General features: G+C 53.6%; 3 protein-coding genes across 13 annotated transcripts in view; 1 reads left to right on the forward strand and 2 right to left on the reverse strand.

Moving 5' to 3' along the window:
* Positions 1-1,953: 1,953 nt before the first annotated feature.
* On the reverse strand, positions 1,954-18,614 carry LOC122369248 (diphosphoinositol polyphosphate phosphohydrolase 1-like). Of its 4 annotated transcripts, none has more exons than XM_043343842.1 (5): positions 17,661-18,614; positions 16,486-16,647; positions 13,462-13,546; positions 5,569-5,650; positions 1,954-3,360 (listed from the first exon to the last, which is right to left on the reverse strand). In XM_043343842.1, exons 1-5 carry the CDS (start codon positions 17,754-17,756, stop codon positions 3,327-3,329), a joined length of 459 nt encoding a protein of 152 aa, XP_043199777.1. In that variant the 5' UTR covers positions 17,757-18,614; the 3' UTR covers positions 1,954-3,326. The 4 variants fall into 4 exon arrangements, with proteins under 4 accessions (XP_043199777.1, XP_043199776.1, XP_043199775.1 ...); XM_043343841.1 differs by having other exon boundaries at positions 16,492-16,647; positions 17,661-18,494; XM_043343840.1 differs by having other exon boundaries at positions 13,462-13,549; positions 16,492-16,647; positions 17,661-18,494.
* LOC122369247 (inositol hexakisphosphate kinase 1-like) lies at positions 18,358-24,585 on the forward strand. Of its 8 annotated transcripts, none has more exons than XR_006254380.1 (8): positions 18,384-18,646; positions 19,273-19,331; positions 19,696-19,854; positions 20,070-20,179; positions 21,852-22,084; positions 22,758-22,933; positions 23,264-23,990; positions 24,196-24,585. XR_006254380.1 is itself a non-coding variant. In XM_043343832.1 (7 exons), exons 2-7 carry the CDS (start codon positions 19,299-19,301, stop codon positions 23,684-23,686), a joined length of 1,134 nt encoding a protein of 377 aa, XP_043199767.1. In that variant the 5' UTR covers positions 18,358-18,646; positions 19,273-19,298; the 3' UTR covers positions 23,687-24,585. The 8 variants fall into 8 exon arrangements, 6 of the variants coding, with proteins under 6 accessions (XP_043199767.1, XP_043199770.1, XP_043199768.1 ...); XR_006254379.1 differs by lacking the exon at positions 18,384-18,646 and adding an exon at positions 19,083-19,106; XM_043343832.1 differs by having other exon boundaries at positions 18,358-18,646; positions 23,264-24,585.
* Positions 24,586-24,746: 161 nt separating this feature from the next.
* LOC122369246 (calpain-C-like) overlaps positions 24,747-25,179 on the reverse strand; it is a 30,817-nt gene continuing 30,384 nt past the window's right edge. The window contains exon 15 of the mRNA XM_043343831.1: positions 24,747-24,964. Coding sequence (XP_043199766.1) covers positions 24,938-24,964 — 27 coding nt within the window. The 3' untranslated portion in view covers positions 24,747-24,937. The remainder of the gene's footprint in view (positions 24,965-25,179) is intronic.

The raw sequence follows: 25,179 nt of genomic DNA on the forward strand, positions 1-25,179 counted from the left end.
GGCTCCAATCAGTACTTGGATGCCAGCAAGTACGTGAGCGTCACAATCAACGCGGACCTACAAACGCTTGAATTTCTCGCCACGTCAAACATGTTCGGCATTGTGGACTTCGGAAATCCAACGTTTCCAAATCCTGCAGTGATGAGAGGAACGGTTCTTCTGATGTGTGGCGCCGACGTGGCCCGGGTGCCGTTCACACTAGAGGTGGTGGACGCCAACACTGCTGCGCCCGTGTTCGACTCGGAGAGGTACACGACGCACGTGATGGAGACGCTCCCGGTGGGCATGGTGGTGGGCAGTCTGGTCATCTCGGCCGCCGACGCTGACCCCGTCGTTGCCAATCACGAACTGTCCTTCGGCATACAAGAGGAGAGCCCGTTCAGTCTGACCGAGCCTGTGAAGACCAGTGATGTGTTGCCGACGTACACGACCCAGCTGAAGCTGGAGATGCCGCTGGACTGGGCGACGAACGCAACTTACCAACTCACTGTCACTGCCCAGGATCCTGGAGGCAATCAGGGCCAGGCTGTTATTGAAGTGTACGTGATTCAGGTGGCCACCGTCAGTCATGATGGCGTTTCTGCTGACATGGGGCGGCCGACCGACACTTAGTTATACCGTGAGCAAGACGGTGGGCAGTAAATCACCGAGTTAGAACGGACCGATAGCACAGCGATGTGCTTCTAAGCGTCACAGAAAAGACAGCATCACGACCGGCGTTTCGCTGGGTTACAGGCAGTGAATGATTGGTGTAACGGTGCACCAGTAAACCGCAGGTCGTTGGTGTTCGCAATTACACTGGTGTTGTGTTAACTGGTCTCATAGTGATGTTTGTAGCTGGCTCTGCCTTCTAGAAATCGAAATGGCGCTGCTGGTAGGCGCCGCCGGTTTTTTTAACGAATCAGCCATGCTTTGCTTCCGTGTGATTAAGGATATAAGAGGAGCAGCCCGAGTTCGTTTCGTTCATTGATAAGCGCAACTTCTGTGACCTCGAGCTAGGTCATCGCGGTGCACAGTGCACACTCTATGATAAATAAGAAATGCACCAACACTGAAATTCTTTTTTGTTTGTTTGTTTGTTTGTTTGTTTGTTTGTTTGTTTTGTTGGGTTAGGCCCTTTCGGTCCAATTAGACCATTTCAGAGCCGGAAGGATGTTAGGAATTAGGGGGAGACATTGGTCTGGGCAGGCACCCTAGTGAGTCACCGGGGCTGAGCCCATCCCGAAGGACAGGCCGATCAGCCCCAAGGTACTCACTTCACCCGGCTACGGGGTGCGCTCCCTCGGGAGCAGCGGTGCCGCTCTAAGGGAGCAACCCGCATGAGATAAAGTTGCCTGTCCAGCCCAGAGAGGGGTTGCGGCGTGGAGGAGAAGGATTTCAGTATCCTGAGGATAGAAGCACGGAACGGTGACTGAAAATTCCCGGATATCATATGGTCATTCGCGATACCACAGTCACCGCCGAACGTTTCAGCCTTGTTCCGCGGATGGCAGCACCTATCAGAGTCCAAAGTGCGGCCAGCAGTCTACAGAAGCTCGTGAACAGGTGGCAGCACCGGTGGTGAGACTAGTGAACGCTACAACATGGATCATTTCTGGGGGACAAGGTTTGGCGAACGGGCGACACTGTAAAATTAATGGCGGGCAATGGTGATGGCCGGACAGCGTATAAAGTTAGAAGGAAACGTCCCGCAGTCGTGTCACTCCAACAAGCTAGCAACCCACCGCTCAAACAAAATGACAATCGACATGTCACACGATAGTCTATAAGATCAATTCGGTGCATGTCCGCGATGACCGTACAAACCAAAGACATCCTACGTTGCAGGAAAAGACTCCACAATAGTCATAAGTTTAAATTTTCCACACAGACGATTGCAGTGCATATATCCCGCACGCACCACATGCCACCTCGAACTCACCATCCTTCGCTCAGCCGCAAACCGGCAAACAGTACAACAAAACGTGGCCTTTTGGGCACCACACTCCTTTTATTGACGGACGCGGCACCGAAACAAGAGCAAGCCACGATACGAGGTGAACAGAAGAGCGCCTGGCGCCTCGCCCCAGGCCAACCGCCGTTCCACGGGTCACTGGTCCGCGAGGGAGCGATGCGGGGTCGACTAGTTTGAATTTAGATGTTGGTTCGTCAGTTGCACGGCTGCGAGGCGGTAGATGATGGGAGCGATTACGTAGCGGGAGACTGCGCAAACTGTGGTACACTCTTTGGCCGGGAGGTGGCGGTATCGGCGGCTCCCTCGCGGCACCACGACAGACGGCGCCACCGCAGGGCTGACGCGGGCCGGTGATTTGATTCGAATGAATTCGCGTGACCGACGAAAGACAGGTGCCACACCGGCGGCGGCGGCGGCGACCACAGAAACATACATGACAAAATAGACGGCGGCATCATCTTTACCCACGACAAAAGACGTGACAATCCGCGGCTCACGCAGGAGCCATCGCTGCGGCGCCACCCGCCGGCGCAGCTCCACGCAAACAAGACAGCCCAGTCCGGGTATATCGAAAATAATTCGGACTTCCTTCGTGCCGCGCCGCTCTCTCGCTCAATCCATCCCACCCAGTCACACGGTGTGCCCACACGCGCCGGCCTCGGGTCGAGGCACGCAGCGACGACAGCGCCGCCTAGTGGGACGCTCCACTGAGATTTCGGAGAGACGGCCATAGCAGCAGAGGTGGCGGCGGCTCGCGCGAGCACAACTGACCTCGTACAGTGGCCCGGCGCGCGCGCGCGTCACAAATATTGCACATATCCAAGAGGCGGTCGGCGAGGGACCGGCGGCACCGCGACTCCGCGGCAGGGACACCGCTGCACCCTCTCCGGACACATGTCCGTCCGACGACGACGGCCGGAGAGAGGGCCAGCGACGTCCGCGCTCGACACGAACGGAGGAGGCAGCGCGCCGAGCGGCCGCCCCCGCACACAGACACGGAGATAAACAATTCAAAAAGCGTCCTTTCGATGAAGCTGGCTCGACTTCACCCACGCGCTGGCTGGATACAAAACTAGCCCGGCTCTGGTCACGGCGCTCCCGTCAGGCAGAGCGGGGCGGGGAGAGGTGTCTGAACGGACCGACCGATTGAAACCGGACCTGCCCCGGCAGACCGGCCGTCGGCTCAGCCACTTGACCGAATGAGGCTTCACTCGAGTCGGCCCCGGGCGCCGGCTGTCGAGCCGGCCGCCGCGGGCTGTCCGGCTCATCTCTGTGAGGTCAGAGGTCACAGTCCGTACCCCGATCAGAGGTCACCCGCCGCCCCCTCCGCGGCCCACCGGGAGGGCCATCCGCCGTCAGCCTACGAGTCGGGTCAGGAGTCCTTCTCTTTGCTCTTGAGGAGTAACCTGTGAAAGAGGAGACTGTGGTCAGATGTGCGACAAGGTATCGAGACACAAAAGCGAGACAGGGCTGAAAAGGACCGGAAAGTCAACCACAACAACTTTCAAGAGCTGGTTATGAGAAACCTTGTGAGTTGGGACTCTTGAAATGCATTAGACGCGATAGCGCTGGTGGTATATGAGGGACATAAATTATTCCGAGACGGAATTAAGGATGCTAATTTCATACTTGCATGCTGAAAAGATTCATACACACGACATAACATCCCAAAATAAAGTCAACCACAGGCTGGTAGGATAAAATCATGCTTTACGCTTTACGTATTTGCAGTCGCTCCCTGTTTTCGCAGCTCTGCCGGCTCTCAATAACACACCACATCGTGGCAACTCGGCTCTCCGCCGAAATCTAATCAGATCTCATTAACGATACACGAGCTCGGTTCAATGAAGCGTTCTGAGCCGCCGTCTCTAATAACTCGCGGTCCGGCGGGCCGCGCCGAGCGCCGTCACCCCAACACAATATCGCTCGGCAGATTAGCAATTTGCTGGTGCGAGCGACACATCCCGTCGTGTGCCTTCGCTCGGCGCTTCGCTGTCCCTCACCGCCGACGCGGTATTCTGTCGCTACCAACGTCACCTCATCCCCGGCGCGACCCCTCCCCTCCACCACACTGCCTCTGCTACCACCGCTCTGCCATCGCCTCGCCGACTCCACCGCTCTCTCCTCGCTACCACTGTCTCCGTCAAACTCAGGATTGTCATTGCCCCACCGCTCGACCGCCGTCGATGTGCCCCGCTGTCCACTGTTTACCCGGCCGGCCATTGCGGGGTGCATGCCGCCAGTGTTCGGTCGGATACCGAGCGACCCATTACAATGCCTCTGGCCGCAGTCCAGCGCGAGCTTGGCAGCGGGCGACACTGTCACGGGACGCTACCGGAGCAGCCGCGCCGGCCTTGATCGCCGGCCTTGATCGGTCCTCTCGGCTCGGCTCGGCGAGTGCAGAGATGGACTGTGCGCAGGACGCCCCAGGGAGGCAGGGGAGGTCGGACTGTCCCGTGGGACCCCCCCCCCCCCCCCACACACACTCCCCGATAGTCTGTCGTCAGGATCGATCGGCCACTAACGAACAGACCACCGACGATCGGCCGGCGACGTGCTGAAGAATTGCTGTCGCATGACTGATCGATATGGCATAGCGCTCCGAGTCAGCGTATTCCGGCGGCGACGGCAAACTAACGACGGTATTGTATGCGAGCTCACGGTAATACCGTATCATCCCTGGTTTTATGGTTGATATAATCGCAAATGAATAAAGTAACCCCAATGAAATAGCTCGAGTGCAATTAGCAATTACAATCGCCTGTAACGGTCGATCGCCGAAACAGCTGCAGGAATGCAGGTTGTCTGCGCTCCAGACAACACAGTAAATAATCAAACTGCTGCCCAGAGGATTAATGGTGGCGACCAGCATCGCGCTGAGCCCGGCTAGGTGAGCGTCACAGCACGCTCAAACGGCGTCCGACAGACGACCCATTCATCACAGGCAGTATCAGAGCGCCACGACCGCCGCAGCTGCGTCACATCCGCCTCCGTGCGCCACAAATGCCGCCGCCACGCCGCGCCGCTGAGTTCGGCAGGGCCGCACCCATTCCCAGCCATATTTCTACCACCGGCCGCGACGTGAAGTTTGTTTTCGCTCACTTTCGGTCTGTAGTGGATTTATTTAAATTTATTCTCGGAGCTGCTTGTATGTAGTAGCTGTGAGGAACGAGGAGTGGCGAGAGCTTCGGAGACAGAGAAAAGAACAAACACGCGACGGGAGGACAATGTCCGTGGTCATGTCCTTGTCGCCAGATGAGAGAAATGATAAATAAAACTGGTTCACATCGGATCTACCAAGATAAAACACACCAAAAGTGGAAACGATACTCGATAGCCTTCAGTTTCAGCTATGAGGTGGATACCAGATACACATATGACACAAGATATGACCAAGAGGAATGTGAAATATGCCATCTAAGAAAAATAATTTCCCTCAGGGCATCGTTTTTTTTTTTAGGAAAGTATACAGCTGCTCACTTCTGGAGTATAAGCATGTCTTGGGTGTTTTTTTTTTTTTTGAACACATAGTGCTCACGTATAAGGTACCCGAGATGGATACCTCACCCGTACAACAAAGCTCCCCTTACGATCAGACTCGGGGTGGCTCTCACCTGAGGTACCCAGATTGGACGGGCTTATTTTCATTCAGCTCCCGCACGGCGTCCTCCAGGTCAAACCATTTCCGCCGCCGACCTGAGGGAGGGAGATACTAACATCAGTCACCGGTATGATAGAACACCGAGCAGGACAGCCGATCAAGACAGCGAGGTGTGTCGGACATGCAATGGAGATAAGCCATAGCGATATCGACATGGAATCAAATCACATCAATATCGACAAGCCATCAGGCCAGACTCAGATACACAACATATACCGACAACACCGGGCCAATGCGTTACTCTCACGGCGCCCCAGAAAAACATCCGACCACGCCACGGTGGTAAACACAAAGCATCACCTCTGCCGCTGCCTACAACACCGAACCACGACGCACATCGTATGTGGACAGAACCGACAGCCAAAACAGCCTAACCAAAATAGCCCTCACCAAACACATAACATCGCCAGGCGCACAGCTGCTGCGGTAGCGAGAAACTAATTAAATTAATTATTCTAACTTAAATTAGCAACTAAAACTGGCATCGCCGGCACGCAACATAGCGACCTAGTCGAACGAACGCAATAAACTTCTCAGCACGAATCCGACACACTTCGAAGTCAAAGTGCACACGGTTGCCAGAAAAAGGCGTTGGTTTCGTCATCTTGAGGTTTGTGCCGAGACATGTACACCGTCCAATGTCCTCGGTTGGAGCTGTCCTCGGAATGCATCACGTTCACGAAATGCCAGAGCATAAGTCACCGACATACCAGACATTCCTTCTGAAAATACAACTGAGTAACGAACAGTGATGGCAATAGTGCAACTAACCGTGCAAGTCAAATGTCTGAATAGAATGGTCGACGAAAATGAAGAGTGCACTTGCAAGGCTTCGCAGTCCACATTAAAATGATAAAAACACACGTTTATATCAAGATAAACGAGACAAATAGCGATACCCATGACCCTCTCTGGCATACCATCATCTTACGACACTCAAAACGTTCCCGTTAAAGCCGGCGCAGTCATTGGAGTGACACGACACAGCGCTGAACATATCTCCAGCTTGTGGCCAGCCGCTGCCTAGTGTCTACATTATAGTAGAGATGCAAACACGAACAAGTTAGAATATGCAGTAGGAGTAGGCGCTTGGACTAGTCAGAGAGAAAACGTAGCAGCACTGCGAATGTATTGCAATCATCGCATAGAGCCTTGCAGCTTATTCCAATGTGATCAATACACTGATCGCCAATAAAGATTGAGGATAATGATAATTGTTGGGCCTTGGGGTCATAGAGAGGCGTATATCGAAGATCATCGATAAAATTGACGCCCTTGCTGCTATTCTATCAAACTGAGCTCTGGCGTATGCCGAAAGCACTGTCGAGGCCGGACCCAGGCCGGGGTGTCGGTTGCCATCACCAATTCGACATTCCGTGCATAGCTGAACACGGTGCAGCGGCGGCGTCGGATCACTCGTCTGTCGCGTGATATAGACGCGGTTCATACGGTCGGGCCCGAAGGACAAACTGGACACGTTGGACACGTTGGACACGGTGGACACGTTGGACACGGTGGACACGTTGGACACGTTGGACACGGTGGACACGTTGGACCGACACGGCGGCAGTCGAGCGGGGAGACCGTAAAGCAGGCTATATCAGGGCAGTACTACCGTGAAGAGTATGTATGGGATGTATGAGACGAGAGCTGAGTACTAAGAATGCAAGCCGTAAAGTACGAGTGAGGATCACGGAGAATAGAGGACAGTATGACAGATTACGGAGCAAGGGCTCAGGTGCTCGGGTAGAGAAGGGTGAGCGGGTAGAGCGATCAAAGATCCTGGCCGCGGTGGAAGAGCCCTGTGGGAGGCTTTGAGCACGGGAGCGTGGCAAGTAAAGCCGCTCGAGAAAAAGGATACAAACACGGGATAGGCGGAGCCCCAGGAGAGAGAGGTTTACAGTGTGTCGGCGGAAGAAGAGTGTTGGAGTACACTGCCGGAAGCAGTCGCAGTTCCGCACCGTAGTGCGCCCTGGGGACTGTAGCGTGCCCCGGACGAAGGCAGAGTACCAAATCACCCCGGTCGGAGACAGAGTGCCGGAGGAGCGAGACAGAGCGCCGGGGGAGCTCGGGCCGGCGGCGGCTGTCGGTGGTGACGGCTCGGCCCGCCCGCCGGCCGCCCAAACAGCCCCGTCCTCCGCCCCTCTGCCCGGAGGGTGACTCAGCACACACCCCTCTCCCCGCGGCGGAGCTCACATGACCCGTCCGTCCCCCCCCCCCCCGCCCGGGGCAGCGGAGCCAACGCCTCGCACGCGCGCTGATGTCACCTCGCTCTGGTGCCGATGCGCTTGGATTTCGCTGTCCGTCCAGCCGACGCCGGCCCCTCCAGCCTTCACTGCCGTCTCCGACCCCACCGTCATCATAACTCGGACCGAACCTCCCAACGAACAACCCAGTCCCCATCCCGCTCCAGACGGATTCCCTCGCCCGAGCCGAGCCTGCCCCTGACCGCTGCCCCTGACCAGTGTTCAGTGGCCAGGTCAGCTTCAGTCAATGACCGCCATCAATTGGCTGCAGTCGTGTTCTAGCAGACAAAGGGTTGCGGGACGACTATGCCATCCAGAAAAACTTATTCGTTACACTATAGTAAAAAAGTGGCATGTGACTAGATGCATTATTTTCTTTAATGCGGTCGGAGATCACCGCACTGGCTTCAGAATCATTTTGAACACACACAAAATGATTGCGTTTAGCCATAGGCGCGGGAGCCGGGGGGGCAGTGGGGGCAGCTTGCCCCCCCAACTCTGGGGCCGTGGGGGCGGTGCCCCCTCAGCTTTGAGACGGAATACCACACTTTTTTTTGCAAATGTTTTCTTTTTTGTTGAAAAAGCCGAGGGATGAAAAACAAGTGGCCTAAAACCGGTGAGAAAACTAGATTTGGGGGTACCCTAGGTTTAGGGTTTCGGAGTCGTGGTAGCACTGTTCCGACTCCGACTCCGACTCCGACTCCGGACTCCTGACCGACTCCGACTCCGACTCCGACTCCGACTCCGACTCCGGGTCTGATACGAATGGCAATGGCGGCCGCCAAAATTTTGCGTGATATGACGCCACGTGCTAGGTCTACGTGCACGGGGAGAACGCTCATACTCTCCGGTTTCCTTCATGCAGTCACTATTTCTCCCACGTGGACGCAGCTGAATCCAAAAGAGGTCAGCGGTCAGCGTGGAAACCCGCCGAGAAGCGCGAGAGGCGGCCGTATCACGAACACGAGCATCGCCATCATGTCGGTCATTCCTATGTGTTGATACTTTTCGGAGCATAAACGAAGAAAATAAAAATACAGTTGTCATTTAGTCTTTGACTCGTCAAATACTTCAGATAGTGGAAGTTATAACAGGCATGCAAAATACTTGGCTACTAAATTATGATATAACTTGAAACTTGTAAGATCCAATGTTTGTCATTTAGAACAAAAACAAGATGAGTGCAACTTTTATCGCCGGAAGCGAATTCTACCGCGGGCAACTGGTAAAAAAAAAACAACTGAAAAGTGATATCAGAGATTCTAGTTATTTTCCGGAGTCGGAGTCGAGGCAGCTTGACCGACTCCGACCCCGACTCCGACTCCTGGCTGCTTGCCACGACTCCGGGCGACTCCGACTCCGACTCCGACTCCGACTCCGAAACCCTGCCGGGCTAGGTTGATCTCTATTATGGTGTGCCCCCCCAGTCGGAAAGTAGTTCCCGCGCCCCTGCGTTTAGCCCATCTCCGCCCCCTAACATCCTCACTGGGGCCGCCACTGCACAAATGTTCCGCGGTCATAAAAATGTCGGCTGTCACGCCGGCTGCCACGGGGCCGCCGTGACCGAGCTGCCCCCGGCCATTTGCAGCGTGGGCCGCGCCGTTTTGACAGATGAAACTGCCCGCTTTGATGTTTGTTGTATGTTGTGCCGCCGCCGGCAGATTGTGTAACGGGTAGGCGGGGTGATGGTTATAGTCTGACCGGAGGTTTCTGAGCCTGGCTTTCCAATGGGAGGTTGACATTTAACCAACTGGGACGGTAGAGTGGATTGCTCGGCGGAGACATTCTTCCTGTTCAGTAGTCTGACCGTGAACCGTCCAGCAGTCTCGCTCCGAACCGGCCAGCCAACTGCTGACTGGAGTACAGTGTTCACCAGCGGCTGACCGTGCTCTGCCACTGACGTGCTAACTCGAGAGCCGTGTCAGTGGACAGGAATTCGCCGAAAAGATAACAATCGGACCCGTTGGCGGGGCGGGCCAGTGACCCCCTACGGTCGCATAGACAGACAGAGACAGCGGGAGACAGCTCTGCCTGGTCCCGACACGTCAGTAGCGGCACAGAAACGCGTGTCGCTGGGCGGCGGTGCCCTTGACGAGCGCACGTGCGGCTCAGATACGGGCGGAGACACAGACGGGAATGGGATCAGTCTGCAGACGGTAACACCCCCTGGGCGGCGCGGGAGGCTGCAGTCGACCGAACGAGATTACTGACCGACCACTGAAGCGCACGTGACGGGCCAGGCCGACAAGGGTTGGCACGCGAGAAAGTCGGCCGAGTGACGAACGCGATCACATTGATGGCACACGCAAAGGCGGCTGCGTTCGTGAGACGAGTCAGCGCAGTCAGACATATCAGTAACCACGTCAGTTCGTGTGACGTCAGAGGCAGCGGCGTCCGACAGAAGTACAGAGTTCAAGGTCAACGGGAACCAATGGATAACGGGAAACCAATGACGGAGGGATTAAGCAGCATAGGGACAATATTAATTAACAAATAGCTGACTGGTATGAAGCGTGTGTTGATTTGGCTAATGCATGCCAGGCGATCACCGGCCCTTTATGGAAACATGGACTGACTGAATCGGTCTGGAAATCAGCCAAGGCGCCGACTGCTGCTCCTGCATGCCCGCTAATGCACCAAAAATCACCAACCTCCATAACCTCCACTGGTTGCCAGCAAACGCAAACGGGCACCATCAATCTACCACTCAAATCAATCAGCCGTCAGTCAACTGACCAGTCATTAAACACCCGGCGAGATCGCCTTGGAGACATCCCCTGGTCACATCCACCAGCCAGATACCACAACATCCACGCAAGGCGAGTCTCGACCAGCTCGACAAGACGCAGACAGCTGGCGAGCGGTGACCACGCCGGGCCCAGCCGCCTTGGAACGCGGAGCCGAATCGATTGCCGAGACTGGCGCCGGCTTCGAGGCGGAACTGACGGCCGAACGTAGCCGGCCGTCGGCGAAAAGTGGGCGAGAACGAGGCGGGAACACGCGGAACGGAAAACGATGCGCAGCTGCCAAGTTGTAGCTGTCAGGTATGTAATTTCGCTAGTTGGGTGTTGTCTACTGTGTGACTGTCATATTATGAACGAAGCATACAGTATGCCTGTCAGATCTGTATGCAGTATGGTGTTCAGGTTGTAGCCTGCGAAGCCGTCCTGACGTGAGCGACGCATTGCTGCTACATCTGTAAGTGTGCGATGCGTGGCTTTCAGGCCCGATTTTAGCTATGCAGCTGTAAAAGAAACAAACAAATTAAATAGACAGCTGTAGAAGCCAACCGCAGAGCTGCCATTCCGGACTGATGGGCTGGCTGTCCGGAGACTGACGGACTGGCTGGCTGTCAAGACTGGTGGACTGTGATTCCGGACTGGTGGAGTGACTGTTCGGACTGGCGGGCAGACTGTCAGGACTGATGAACTGATGAACTATCTGCCAATCCCAACTTCACCCTAGTAGACTGGTTATCCGGACTGGCGGACTGGCTATCCGCAATAGTAGACTGACGGGGTGGCCGCCAGACCGTGCGGTAAACTGGAAGACTCGCCACCCGGACTGACTGTTAGTCCTTACTTCGAACCCGGCAGCTGCGGGCCGGTTGACAGACATCGGACAGATCGGAGGGCGGCTCGACCGACCGGCCCGGGGCGCGGTGCGGCGCTGGCAGGCCGGCCGATGTTCTATATACCCTGGGCCGGCCGGCTGCAGTCGGAGTCGCCCCGCCGGGCTGGCAGCGCCGGCCGTCACCCGATCCGGGCTCACGCCGCTCAGCGGGCCCACTTCTCGTCAGAGGGAGGGACTGAGGACGTCCCACCGGGCGCCTGACACGCCTTCGGGCCGAGGAGGCGCGGAGACTAGACCGGCGGAAATGGGGCTGGCTCGAAGACGAGACTCCTGGCTCGGATACGGCGCTCACAGCTCGAATTCGGGGCGCAGGAAGACTGAGCGGAAAGCTCGGAGAAGGAGAGCGGAGCCTCAGAGATGAGGCCATCTCGAAGTCAGGGTTGGCTGATCCGACACAGCTCACCCGCTGATGTATGCTCTGGTCGGCGGACGGCCGAGCTCCAAAATCCGCCGCATGATGCATCAAGAAGCCGCTCATTTGGCCCAAGGACGGCCACGAATAGACCCCGATCAGTCGGACCAGGCGGGAGCGACGAAAGGAGAAACAAATCACCGTTCGGCTTCCACCTGATCAGCCAACATCACCATCCGCATTCGTCTCACATCAGCGGACACGTCAGAAATCACAGGGCGACAACGGCCTGACAGCGAACGCTCCCTAACTCAGCCCAACTGGCATTCCTTTATCTAGCAGCTTTCAGCCGGCCGAGGGCCGCGGATGGCACACAACTCAGCGGCGACTGTCACCGGGCCCGGGGACAGGGCGGTGGGCGGGGGGCGTTATACAGGGGGCGGTTTAGGGCCTATCGCCACACGCCACGCTGCGGGGGCACGGCTGAACCGGACGGTAGCCGGTAGTGACAGCGAACAGCGAGCATAACGGGCGGCCACTGTATACGACATCGAAGGCACCATAGGGCAGGCAAGTTAAATCACACTGTGCCCTGATGGAGAGGCAGGCAGCCTCGCATCATTTTCACTAGAAGTGACTTATGAAAAGAAATGAGAAAGTAACACATGACAACTATAAAACAAAGCACAGGGCATAATTATCGACTTCTCAGTCACAAATGAAAGTGACACTTTACTAACACCTGACCATTAGTGACAAAACTTCGTTGGTCCACTTACACTAACTGCGACAGTCGTCTGACATTTAACGAGACCATTAGCCATTCCTTAGGGTCGTCCAATAAATTAACGATCATACCATACACATAAGACACATACTACTTTGCAGAGCATATTTCGGATTCTTCCGCGAAGTGTTTTATCTAAACTAAACACTGAAAGGGTCATTTGGGACTGTTGAGCGTTACATTTTCGCTCATTTAACACGCAAACATCTTTCTGGTATGTTAAGAACCTTGATGTGATTCATAAACGTTGTAACATAAGGGGATAGGGGCAGCGACAGCCCAAATGTATGGACATTTAGATCTGCGTTTCCTTCTCAGCTCTGTCGCGTTAAAGCCAGTTAATGCCATCGTCGACAGTTGTGAGTGACAGACGACGCAAAATGTCGCCAGGCTATTCCAGAGAAAATACCGGCTTTCATGCTAATTTACAGCGGGACGTAAGCTTCACCGGCAAATGTCAACACTGGGAAACACGCACGCAACCGGAAAGCAGGAGGTCATGATGAGATGGCATAAGTCATAAACAAGTGACTCATTATCGAGTGATGGGTGTGAGCGCATTTCGTAATAAAAGTGTTTCAAACATTTTAAAGCGGCAGCTATGTGAGGTGACTGACAATGGTCGCAGGTGTTCCAAAAAAAATGAGCAGCAAACGTCAAAACGGATCGAACCAGGCTCTTAGTGCGGTGGTAGAGAGTAGAGACCCCCCTTCCCCCACCCCCCCACACACACAAACACACGCGTAGCTACCGTATCGGACCCATTTGAGCACTCAGACAGAATCAATTCCACCCATCTGATCATCTGACCCACGCCGGTGTCCTTACCGATATTGACCGAATCCTCCCACTCGGGTAGCTCGGCAGTGACCAGCAGAATGTAGACGGCAGTGCGGTGTTTCCTCTCGGTATTCTGCTGAGCAAAGTACGGGGAAACGTCAACACTACTGTAACACACACGCGGTTACAGTGTCTGACACACAGGGCTCACAGGCGGCGGTAGACAGAGCGCAGAGAGCATGTGGACAGCTCGTGTCACTGGCGGTTATAAGAGACCGGTGAGCCGGTGCGGTTGACAACAACTGGCAGCATCAGACAAACATATATGGGCACTGGGCAGTGGGCAGCATAGGCCGTAGGCCGACAACATCAGAACATGCACATAAGGACGGCATAAGTAATGTTCCACACATCATGCTAAGGAAAAGTAATGCAGCACAATATCATGCTGAGGAATAATGTTACATTGATTATGCCGCAGCTCTAGTCATAAAAACACACATGATATCGAACACGTGCCAGCGCTGACCTATAACCTCCAAGCCGGCGCAAGCACCATGACACACAACTGCCTCCAGTGCACTCCAAAGCAGCCCACACACCCATTCAAACCTGCGCCGTATATTTAGCCCGCCTGTTATCGCTGGTGCGCACCATTGAGCGGTTTGGCAGCACTGGCCGGGCCCGGCCAGCAGCCCGTCGGCCTGAACATGACGACAAACATGTCGTCTGTGTGTACGTAACCGCTCTGGCGGGCCGGGGTCGGCAGTTCCTGCTCCGACTCAGGCCTCGGGGCAGGTACCCGGCGGGGAGGGGATGAGGGGGGATTGAAGGTGTCGTCAACAAATAACGGTCCGTTGGCACTCAGCCAGACGGGGCGGCTAGAGGGGTACGCAGGGGCACGCGAGGGGTCCGTGGCGGGCCGTGCACCGTATGACGTCATTGGTGACAGGGGCGGCGCCGGCGCAGAGAGCGGGGGGAGGGGGGGGGGGGCGGGTGGCTTCCTTCAGCCACAGGAACCCTGTTGCAGAGACATGGATTCCCAGTCGTCTGAGTACCACAGTCCGGCTAGTCCGGCGGCTCTCGGTCCCGCTCAGCCGAGACAGGCTGACCTTTGCAGTCGAAATGGGGCCGGTGACTGGGGTGCCGTTACCGACTCCACTGGCACGTCTGGACGCCAATGGTACCCCGGACTGAACTTCTCAACATGATTTCCGTCTAGACGAGCCCATTCGCCCGCCGCTCAGGGACACGAATTCCCAAAAACTCCTCGCCGGCGCCTCCGTTTACACCATGAGCTTCGTGCTATTCAAACCGGGCGCTTATCTAACGTTTTGCATGAGGAAACGGCACTCAAATCGTAACCGCTGACACAACGTACGCCGGTTATGCAAATCGATGGCACTAAAAACGAGATGTATGAAAGTGGGTGCGGCGCTACATGGACGTTGTTCCCCCGACGTTCAACCGACGAGACTGTATTCACCGAACAAGTGAGACGCAATTGACGCTTATGTTCTCATTTAATACTGATCCTCACATTACATTGTGGATGATTATGCTAGGCTTGTCAGCTATGCAAAGCTGCAGTCACTTAGTGACTAAAACCAGTCCGCATGCGATGTGAACTTTGGATAAATATGGGCCAAATAAGTCCCGGTACGTTGTGTCCGTACCCACTGCCACGTGTATATAAACATATCGTCGGTGTCTGTAGTCAAAAAGGGCACCCGGAAAATAGTTGCATGCATCATGTGAACAATCATGATTGCTGTAAGCAAATACTCATGGCTGCAAGTGGCTGCGTCCGAGTGGACCACTATAAAGTCCTAAAGCATAGTCTCGCTATCGAACAATGGTGTCCTAGTGGGACTTTAACCGAGACTTATCGAAGCAGAGTTTGCTTTGATCATGCGCACAACTCGTGTGCGCATGATCACCCACACCCACACAATTTGTGTGGTTTTACAAACCAATCAGCTCCGTCTAATATTCCAGTCCCTATCCAACAAACAAGCAGGCCTCTAATCATTATTTCAACGGAAGCGCCTCCCAGACTTGCCACTCGCCATCCTAGTACAGTCTCTCCTTTGGAGCGAGGTCAATTTCCCGGGCACGAAGCCATCGACCGCTTGTGCGGCGCCACACGGGTATGGTCAATTGGGGTCGGATGCCGACGACGGGCCGGCACACCGACAACACTCATTAGTGTCTGGGCGGGCGGGGCGGCGGGCGGGGATGCAGTTAATGCACCGGGACAGGAGTCCGTTTGATGGCCTATACGATTTGGGCCTCCAAACCTGGTTTCTGTGATTGGAAAGCATCAGGAATATTTTTGGCATGGCCGCATGGTCCACGATTTCCTGACTCAAGGCACAAAGCTGGCATATTCTATCTTTCTTTTTTTTTTACTAAATAAGGCTTGTAGCGTCAACTTTAGCATTGATGCATAAGCGAATTACAAAGTGCAACGGTTAACTAAACGACCGTTGGGTATCTGAGTCGTGATAAAGATCAGACGTTAAAAATGGGTCCATTGTGCATTGTTTTATCTTTTCGCCCATTCAGTCTCGCCATAGACGGTATCAGTCACGGGTACGGCTACACAGATTCGCTTAGCTGTATCTCGCTCAGCCGATTGGTTCGATTACTTGCTCATCATTTACCGGACAAATCTGGATCGCTGAGCCCGACAGCTGATTAGACTGATCGACGTGAAGTGGAACACACCCGTCTTTAGAGTGGCTCTTGAATACCGAAATAACGATACCAATCTTTCGAAAGGCGCTTAAATCTGAAACGAGGACCAGCTACTACAAGCAAGCACAACAACGCATAAAAACGCCTAGATCCCGCAACAAAACCAGCTCCGTTAACACCCGATCAAAAGCCAGCCAAGCAATCAGCTCGAAGCAGCAAACTCAATCCAACTATGCATTCAGTGCCCACCTCAAGCACGATGCACGAGCACGCTATTCAAACGCACTACTAAGCAATATACCACCGCACCTCACCAAGCCGCTCCTTCGCCAAAAGCTCCCGGCAGAGAGGTAGAAACGTTGAGGTACTCACGCTCACCTCGAAGACCCCGAGGCACCTGCCTAGGTGTCCCTCGACGCCGGCCTCCTCACGGACCTCACGCAGCGCCGCCAGGTGCGCCTGCTCGTTGGGCTCGATCCCGCCACCGGGAACTACCCACTTGTCCGGCTCCTTGGAGGAGGAGACCAGCAGGACCTGTGGCAGGGGGAGATATCAGGGCTGGGGTCAGGCCTGGTGGGGTGTGCGAGGGTTGGAGGAGGGTAAGGAGGTCATCAGAGCCTGTGGTTAGGAGAGATATCACGGCTGGGATCAGGTCTTAGGAATGTGTGATATCAAGTGAGAGAAAAGAGGAGATGTTAGCAGAGTCCATGGTAGGGGAAATTCCACGACCATGGTCAGGTCTAAGGAGGTGTTTCATGGCTTGGTAGGGAAGAGGAGGGAGTTGACAGGACTAGCAAAATTTGCAGCAGGGAATGCAGCATCAGAATACAACTGTCAGAATGGTAAGTGGAAATGTCAGAATTGACTGCTAGATGAGGGTTTGATCAGAGACCAGTGTCGCTGAGGCAGGGACTAGGGAGCAGGGTTACGTTTGGATTATGAGACAGAACGATGTGTTGGGTAGAGAGCAATAAGCAATCCTGTCACAGCAGCACCTGTGACAGGATAGAAGCACTTTCAGTGGAGAGTGGAGGGTGGAGGACTGGGTAAGACGCTCATGAGACCAGCAGCACATACAGGGAGCAGTGGGGTCAGCTGGGGTGAGGAGACAAATGCTGACAGCTGGGGGGAGGGTGCAGGGCTGAGGCTTCCTGTCCACTGAACTACCACCAGCACCTCACAGGGATGAGGGAATGAAAGGCCTGGTGGTAGGTACAAGGCTGGAGCACCGAGGAGGGCCTGGTAAGAATAACTAAAATGCAGATTAATAATTATGCCACCATTCTGAACAAATGTTCAGAATTTCTGAGGGTATGATATGGGCTGAAAGCAAGAGGACCTATTGAAATTAGTTGAATGAAAATGAAAATGAAGTAAGTACTAAGTAGGTTAATAAAGCATTAAGTTCCAAGCTCAGTGAGCAAATTCTTCAAAAAATGATGCTAGTCTTTCACTTTTTAGCTTGAGAATTAAGTTATTGTTATCTTAGCTCCAAACACTCAAGTTGTAAATGTAAACTCACTCAGAGGTATATTGAATCTACTCACCTCCCTCTCCATCTCATCCTTGACGCAGACGCCAGCTGCACGAAGGCGATAGCCATCAGCATCATAGGTTCTTGTTGAATTAGGTTTGTCTTTCATGCTTAAGCAATCTTTACTTCTTGGTCCTTAAAGTGCACAGCTCTTGACCTTCAAGGCAACTTTGATTTTCCTTCCAATGTTGGAGTAAGTTTTGTCAAGCACTTTCAGACCATCTTGATTTAGCTAGACCTTCCTCACTCCAGAGCGTAATCAAATATGAATAGCTGCAGCCTCAGCAAAGCTTTGGCAGGAGGGGATAATAAATTTAAAACGTATTTTTTCAATTACGCCTATATCGGCATAACAGCGGCAAAACACCGCCTTCAACTTGCACTGGTAAATGTTAGGTGGAAATTGAGCCAAAGCAAGATATTTACACCTTGAAAACTCTTGAGAGAATTATTTTCTGATCAAACTAGAAAGCACACACAATTTGCACAAGCCTCTCGCATGAAACGCCAGATGTGGCCCCCTCAACCACCCACAAGACCTCGGAAATGACCCGCACCCCTCAGCGGAGCCTCCACGGGACACATTCGAGTTGCCTGACTCGCCGAAAGAGGGAGCTGCTGCTCCCTGTCGCTTCGCGTCCTGTGATTGGTCGACGTCGAGGTGAGGAAGGCGGGGCTTAGTGATCAGCTGATTTTTTACGGGGCTTATCGTCAATCAGCTGATTTTTCCCAAGGACGAATGCCTCGATTCACAAAAATAACATTGCATTGCAATCCGGCGTTAATCGAAGTTTTGGATTTTTTAAAGGATTTTTTTAATATAGGTGAAATATCACTTCAAACTACGTTTTCGTTCGCAGCTGTTTTGTGTGCGCATCGTCTTTGCGCATGGAACTATTGACGCCTGAGTTGTGTCGTCACTGTCACTGATCCACCTCCGCAGCCCACTGTAGTCTCACGGGGAAACTCGGGCTGTGTTGCTGGATTATATGATCGACTGTAAGTTAATTAAGACGTTTTCCTGGCATATAACCAAGAAAAATACATTTAAGGGCTTTCAAGTTTGAATCATATAGCTTCAGATATGGGAATAATGGAGGAAAACTAGACTTCCTTATCCTAGTGCGTTTGTTGTCAGATGTGAGAAAATTTATTTGCAGACCTTTTTACATATGCATTCATTGTTTTCTGTGCATTGTTGTATTTTTATTTTCTTTAAGTATTGGTCAGGCTGCGACCCATTGTTATGTAAGATTTGTTTGTTTTGTATTTGTCGTTGTCATGCGGACATCTGATTTTAATATTCAAGCAAATAATTTGTGTCACAACTTTTTTGTATTTGATAGTAGATTGTCTGTCAAATTGCATGTCATTTCATCTACACCATTTTTTGTAGCAGGTTCATGTTGAATAAAGTCGAACTGATCATTGTTTCCATTTCTATGATGCTTTGACTTAGGTAGGTACCTATATTCTCATTGTTCAAAAGTTACCTACCAGCAAATTGAAATGCCATTCACTTCAGAAGCATCACCTTCATCATGGCAGGTTGTAATTGCTGCATTTAAGGTGCTAACTGATAGGTCTTTTGTGCCTTTTTACCTACCTTGGATATTCTTTTCCAGACAGCATCCGATGTACCTGAGAAGGCATGGCGGAGGAACGGTCATCAGAGCCAGTCCATGTGAGATATTGGTTGTTTCTTTTTGTTGTTCTTCATGAGTGCATACTATCAGCACCAAGTGCTGCAGATGGGATGACTGATCTGCAGAACCTATTGCTTGCTTGAACTGGTGAATAGCACTTAGCCATTTTGACATGACCAACAGTTTTTTAAAGGGTTAAAATAAATTAACAGTAAGTTTATCTGTGATTATTATTTCACCTTTTCATCAACCTTACACTCACTAGTACCAGTGATGTGAATTTGTTAATCCATACTTATTGTGCTGTTGTCTATTATATTTGAGTTGATCATCAATAGTGAGCTGGAGATCTGACCTGTTTTGAAAAATAGTGACTGACCATAACACCATCTGTTGTTTCAGCTGGAGCCCTTCATTCACCAGGTGGGCGGGCACAGTCACATGTTCTCTCTTGACGAGATCACTGTGTGCAAGCCGCTCATCACCAGAGAACTCCACTTCTATGAGAGTATGCCTGACCAAATGAAACAATTTGCACCAGAGTACAAGGGGGTCATTGAGGTTAGTGATTATGGTAAAAAAGGGAAAAGAGGGGAAAAGTTGAGCATAAAGTACCATCTGTACCTACCTACTGTTCAGTATTCAGTGTTCATGTTTTGCAGCTGGGTATTATAACTCTCAGCCTGGTGCCATGAATAACTTTGTCTGGGTCCCACTGCCATTCTGTGAGAGGTTTTCCAAGGTTCCCCTCAAACTAATCCTCGACCCTGTTGCAGGTGAACTTTGTGGAAGATGCAGATGGCTATGTTACCCTCGTAGCTTACCCACCCAAAAGCTATGAACGCAAATTGTCCGTACAACGCAGCGAATCCAAATCGAAACGAAGGTAAGATTCCTGAGACGCTTGTCTCGTATCGAAAGTGCTCCTATTGCTTTACTTTTGTGTTGATATTTGCTTACTTCGTTTATGGTAGCGAATTTAGGGCGTCATCTTTTACTTGCCAGCGTGATGTGCGTAGTTTAGAATATTTTGCAACATGAGATGCTTTCTGAATGCACGGCATCGCTTTCTACGTTGCTGTTTGCTACCCCGATTCCCCGATTATCAAACGTTCAACAGTTGGTCGTTTTCGACGGAACAGCCGCACGGGCTGGCTTATGGTGCATATACAGATGTTTCTATTTAGCGTCTAGCCATAGAACAACTATCACGTTTTTTATTTTATGTTTCCGGAGTTCTGCCGCTCATCTAGAACGCATTTAGAGCGTCCTGGCGCGGAGACCGCTCCCAGTATCGCTCCGTGCGTCGTAGAAAACTGGTTTGTAGAATGTCCCGGCCATAGCTCGAGGGCCTCTCGTTTCCTGAGGAAAGTAGGTCAAAGACGACCGGTTCGGTACTCGACAAATGCCTCTCAAGTACTCTGGCCATGAATTTGCTGTTTGGATATGGCCGCCTACCGAGCGTAAGCTTTCGGTTTATCGATATCCGCTTTGCTTGCCAAGCTAGTAGCAGCTAGGAATAAACGGTATAATTTATAAACTTTTTTCCTTGTACTATTTTCATGATCCAGCGTAACTTTTCCTGATGTCTTTTACCTTTTTGTTTTTACCGTTTCAAATTTACCAGTTTCATAAATGTGTTATTACTGGTTGCTTATATTATACAATATAATTGCATGTCATGCATCGCAGCATGCTATGGTGTAATATGTTGCAGGCTTTTTTCGTAACCTAACCAGTACTTGAACTTGAACCTTGAATAAATTTGAACCATTACCAGTACGACATAACGTTGCTTCCTACAGAATTGTAAATCCGACCGCTGTGAACCATCTGATGTGTTCCGCCTCTCGTCCCTGATTCTCCTCGGATGAGCTGTGGGTCTCTTACATCTGACTTTCAGCACACTAGACTTTTCCACTCTTGTGCCCAGTGTCAGTCCCGGCAGTCGGGAATCGGGATCGGTGGCGTCTGCTATAACCCCAAATGAAGGACATGATGTTATTGTCTAACAATGTTCAGTTTGATTAGGCATTTGCATATCGTAGCCGTCATAACACGCTCTTTTATCCAGTAACTCGAGGCGGGCTCAGCACTCACCTCCTTTCTTTCGTCTGCTGGTTTGCACGTCACTGACACTGTTTTGATCCAGGCGGTATCGGTATCGGAGAAAGTTTTGTGAACTAACGTGACTGATCGATCTTTCCCGATGTGACATCCGCGCCGTCTTTTGACCAACTCGGTCTTAATCCAAACAGGCTAGATAAATATGTCCTGCCTTGATCCAGTGAGATCAATGCGCGTTGACGTGACCACGATGTATTGTGTCCCTGTATGTGACTGTGGCCTGACCTGTCTGTGACCGGGACCCGATCAGTATCGGACCGTGATATAGCTTTGGCGTGGCCTATCTACGCGCATGGCTTGACCTATCAGACCCTAGACTGACCTGCCTATACCCGACATCGATTATGTGTCCGTGACCTGGACCTGTGCTGTGGCCGTGCCTTCTCCATCTCTCGCCGTGACCTGACCTGCCTTGTACCGTACCTCCCCAGTCGTATCCGGATGCGTCCGTCGGGCAGTCTGGAGATCGAAGGTGAACAGAAACAGCCACAGGTGTTCGAGGAGGCCGAGCCGCGCGGTGACGAGGCCGCCGCCGGTCACGTGCCGCACAACCCGTGGCTGCTGCGCTGCGACCGGAACCAGCTCACCCAGCTGGCGGCGGGCGCGCTGGGCTCGGGCTCCAGTGGCGGTGGCAGCTCCAGCCACCGTGCAGCGCCACCACAGAGTGAGCAGAGCGGCGGAGGACGGGAGAGAGGGACGGGAGGGCAGGGCAGGGAGTGACCCCGCCGCAGTCAAACCGAGCCGCCGGCCACGGCGGAGCGGTCGGTGAATAAACCGATAAACACACTAAAGCGACTGACAGTCAATCTTAAAGGACTGGCTTCCCGATCTAAACTGTCCCGACGTGGCGCGTGCCCTCGGTTTGGCTGCGGCGGGCGGGCGGCGGGTGGGTCTCGGCTGACGCGGTGCCCCCCGCAGGGCTGGCTAAGGTGAGGTGAGGACAGGCGGACACACGCGAGGCGCACGCGCTCGACGCAGCCCAGTAGGGGGCTGGTGCAAGACGCCGGCGGGTGTCGCGGGCCGGCGCGACCATTGATGAAGGCAAGTCGTCTTGGCACAGAGTTCAGGGGTAAAGGGTTGGATAAGCTCAGGGGCGGCTGCGGGAGTGTTGATCGGTGTGAGACGACTATTGTGGGCTCGTATGGTTTCATTATTTCAATTTTGTTTTCCATTGTCAGCTCAGGGTAGATGATGACCTGTGTTTTATGATAGATCTCTTACGCTTTGTTCTCGTGTGCCGGTCGACACGCGGTGAATTGTGTTGACCCGCTCAGCCCCGTCCGGCACTGTCTCGGCCCCATAGAAACATGCCCCTAACCGCTCCGCCGTCGCCCCAGAGTACATCCTTCTGGAGAACTTGACGCACAAGTACCAGTACCCATGTGTACTGGACCTGAAGATGGGCACCCGGCAGTACGCCGACGACGACTCGGCCGCCAAGCAGCAGCGGAAGAAGGCCAAGGTGGCCACCACTACCTCTTCCACCCTCGGAGTCCGCATCAACGGCATGCAGGTGAGTTTCGAGTGGGAAGGGAGGAGACAGCGGGGAAAGGGCTGAGATTCTCTCGCTTTGAAATAAGTTGTCGAAACCGATGCCTTGATGGTTTTTATGCGTGGATGCGTAAGTTCCGTACTTTTGGAGTAGAACATGTCGCGAAAGAAGTCGACGTGTTACCAGTCAGTTTAGTATTCAGTAACCTATCAATTAAAACCGAAATAGATGTGATTTTGGTAATCCTGCTGGAATTTGTGTTAAATGAAGACAAGAACCGAGCAGTACTGCCATAGATCTTAGATGTTTGTGCTTCCAGACGTTGGCACTGTCCCTCTCTACCCCCTTCAGGTGTACCAGGTAAACCTTTCTCGCTTCATCTGCCGAAACAAATACTATGGCCGCAAGCTGACAGTGGACGGCTTCAAACAAGCACTGTGTCAGTTTATCCACAACGGCACCACGCTGCGCACGGACCTCCTCCCAGCCATGATCGCGCGCCTCTCGGAACTGCGGAGCGTGCTGCAGCGCCAGCACTCGTTCCGTTTCTTCACCTCCTCCCTGCTGGTCATCTATGACGGCCAGGAAGCGATGCACGACCAGCCGGAGCGATCCGCACGAGGAGACGTCGACGTGAGGATGATCGACTTCGCGCACGCGACGCACCAAAACTTTGACGACCCGGTGCAGCACAGTGGGCCCGACCAGGGCTTCATATTCGGCGTGGAGAGTCTGATCTCGATGCTGAAAACTGTGTTGCAGGAGTACGGGTAGTGGCGAGCGGTGCGGCTCGAAGGCAGTACAAAGCTGGGACGGCGGCAGCGCGGCCCGCGACAAATTCTCAGTGACTGCTGTTCGGCGGCGAACGGACGGCTGGTGGGAGACGAAAGGTGACCGGCGGCGCGCACCACACATCGGGCGAGCGAATCGAACGCACCGAGCGAGCCGTAGAGACCGGGGACGGTCCTGTAGGAACTGACTGACACTGGTGGCGGGCGACGGACGGACGTAGGCAGACAGCGGACGCGGGCGACCGTCTCGCGGCGGCGCGGGCGCCAGCTCGAGTTTTGGACGCCCACCGGCGGCGGCCGGGCCGCGTACAGTCGTGAACGAGACGGCGGCGATCTGCCGATAGTGACCGCCATGCGGAGGGCGGGGATCGGAACCACACTGCCAGGGTGTGGACGCAGCGGCGTGAGCCGCGCAGGCGGCCGAGCGGCCGGCACGAGCGTCCGCGAGCGCGCGCGCGAGAGACAGGAGGCTCTAGTCAGTGGGTGCGCGGCCCGGCGGCGCCGGTCGCCTCCGCAAGTGCAATTACCGATCGTAGCTGTGATGGTGTTATGTTCCCGTCGCAGTGCGGCGCCGTGCGCGCGTGCAGTCTCTTGTATCGGAGCGAGTCAGTGAGCGATGTGAGAGTGACCGGCGCGGGACCTGCCGCGACAGGAGCGCGCGGAGGTGATTCGTGACCAGTGTGCGGTGCGTCAGACGGCGCATTGTACTGAGCCGCGACGGCCCGACGGCCGGCGCTCTAAGTTATTCGTGAAGGGCGGCAGAGTTGTCGGTGGTGGGAGCGCGCTGTCCTGCCGGGCGCGCCCCGATACTATGGCAGACGCGCTGAGGAGACCACAGTGGAGACGTGCGGACACGTCCCAAATAAATTGTCCGTCGAATTCGCCAGTAGTTTTGGACGGGATTGGATGCGAACATTGAGCAGCGTATCGATGGGAAAGTGGTTGCAAAGGACACAGAGTACGGACTCATTGGACTACCGCCGTAGTCCCTTTTTACATACGCACACAGCATTGGCAAAATGCGATAAGCGAACACACACTGATACGGAGGCAGTCGCGGCGTTCAACTTTATTAAAATATGTCAGCAGTACAACAGCGATGTCGCGTAACGCAGCTATCCTACACGGTGGACTATGTACAGCGCGGTCCGTCGCCGGCGACGGAGACGGACGGACGGACGAGTCGGCGGACGGCGCGGGACCGGCCGGCCTCGGGGAATCCGTGGCGGCGGCGTCAACACGAGAGGGAGCCCTTCAGCCACTGTGGACAGCACAGGGGGCGTACAGATCAGTCACAGGTGACAGTGCTGGGGGGGGGGGGGCGAGCATACAGACAGAACGATGGCAGACTTGTAAGTCGCCGGCCACATTTAACTTAAGTCTAAACGATTACGTCGGAGGTATGAGAAATAGAAGCATTAGTTCCTTTTCCAAAAACAGACCCTTCTGAGTATGACGCAAGCCCCGTTCGTTCAT

This window comes from Amphibalanus amphitrite, unplaced genomic scaffold (genome assembly GCF_019059575.1).
Source record: "Amphibalanus amphitrite isolate SeventyFive unplaced genomic scaffold, NRLGWU_Aamphi_draft 001020F_arrow, whole genome shotgun sequence".
NCBI lineage: Eukaryota > Metazoa > Arthropoda > Thecostraca > Balanomorpha > Balanidae > Amphibalanus > Amphibalanus amphitrite.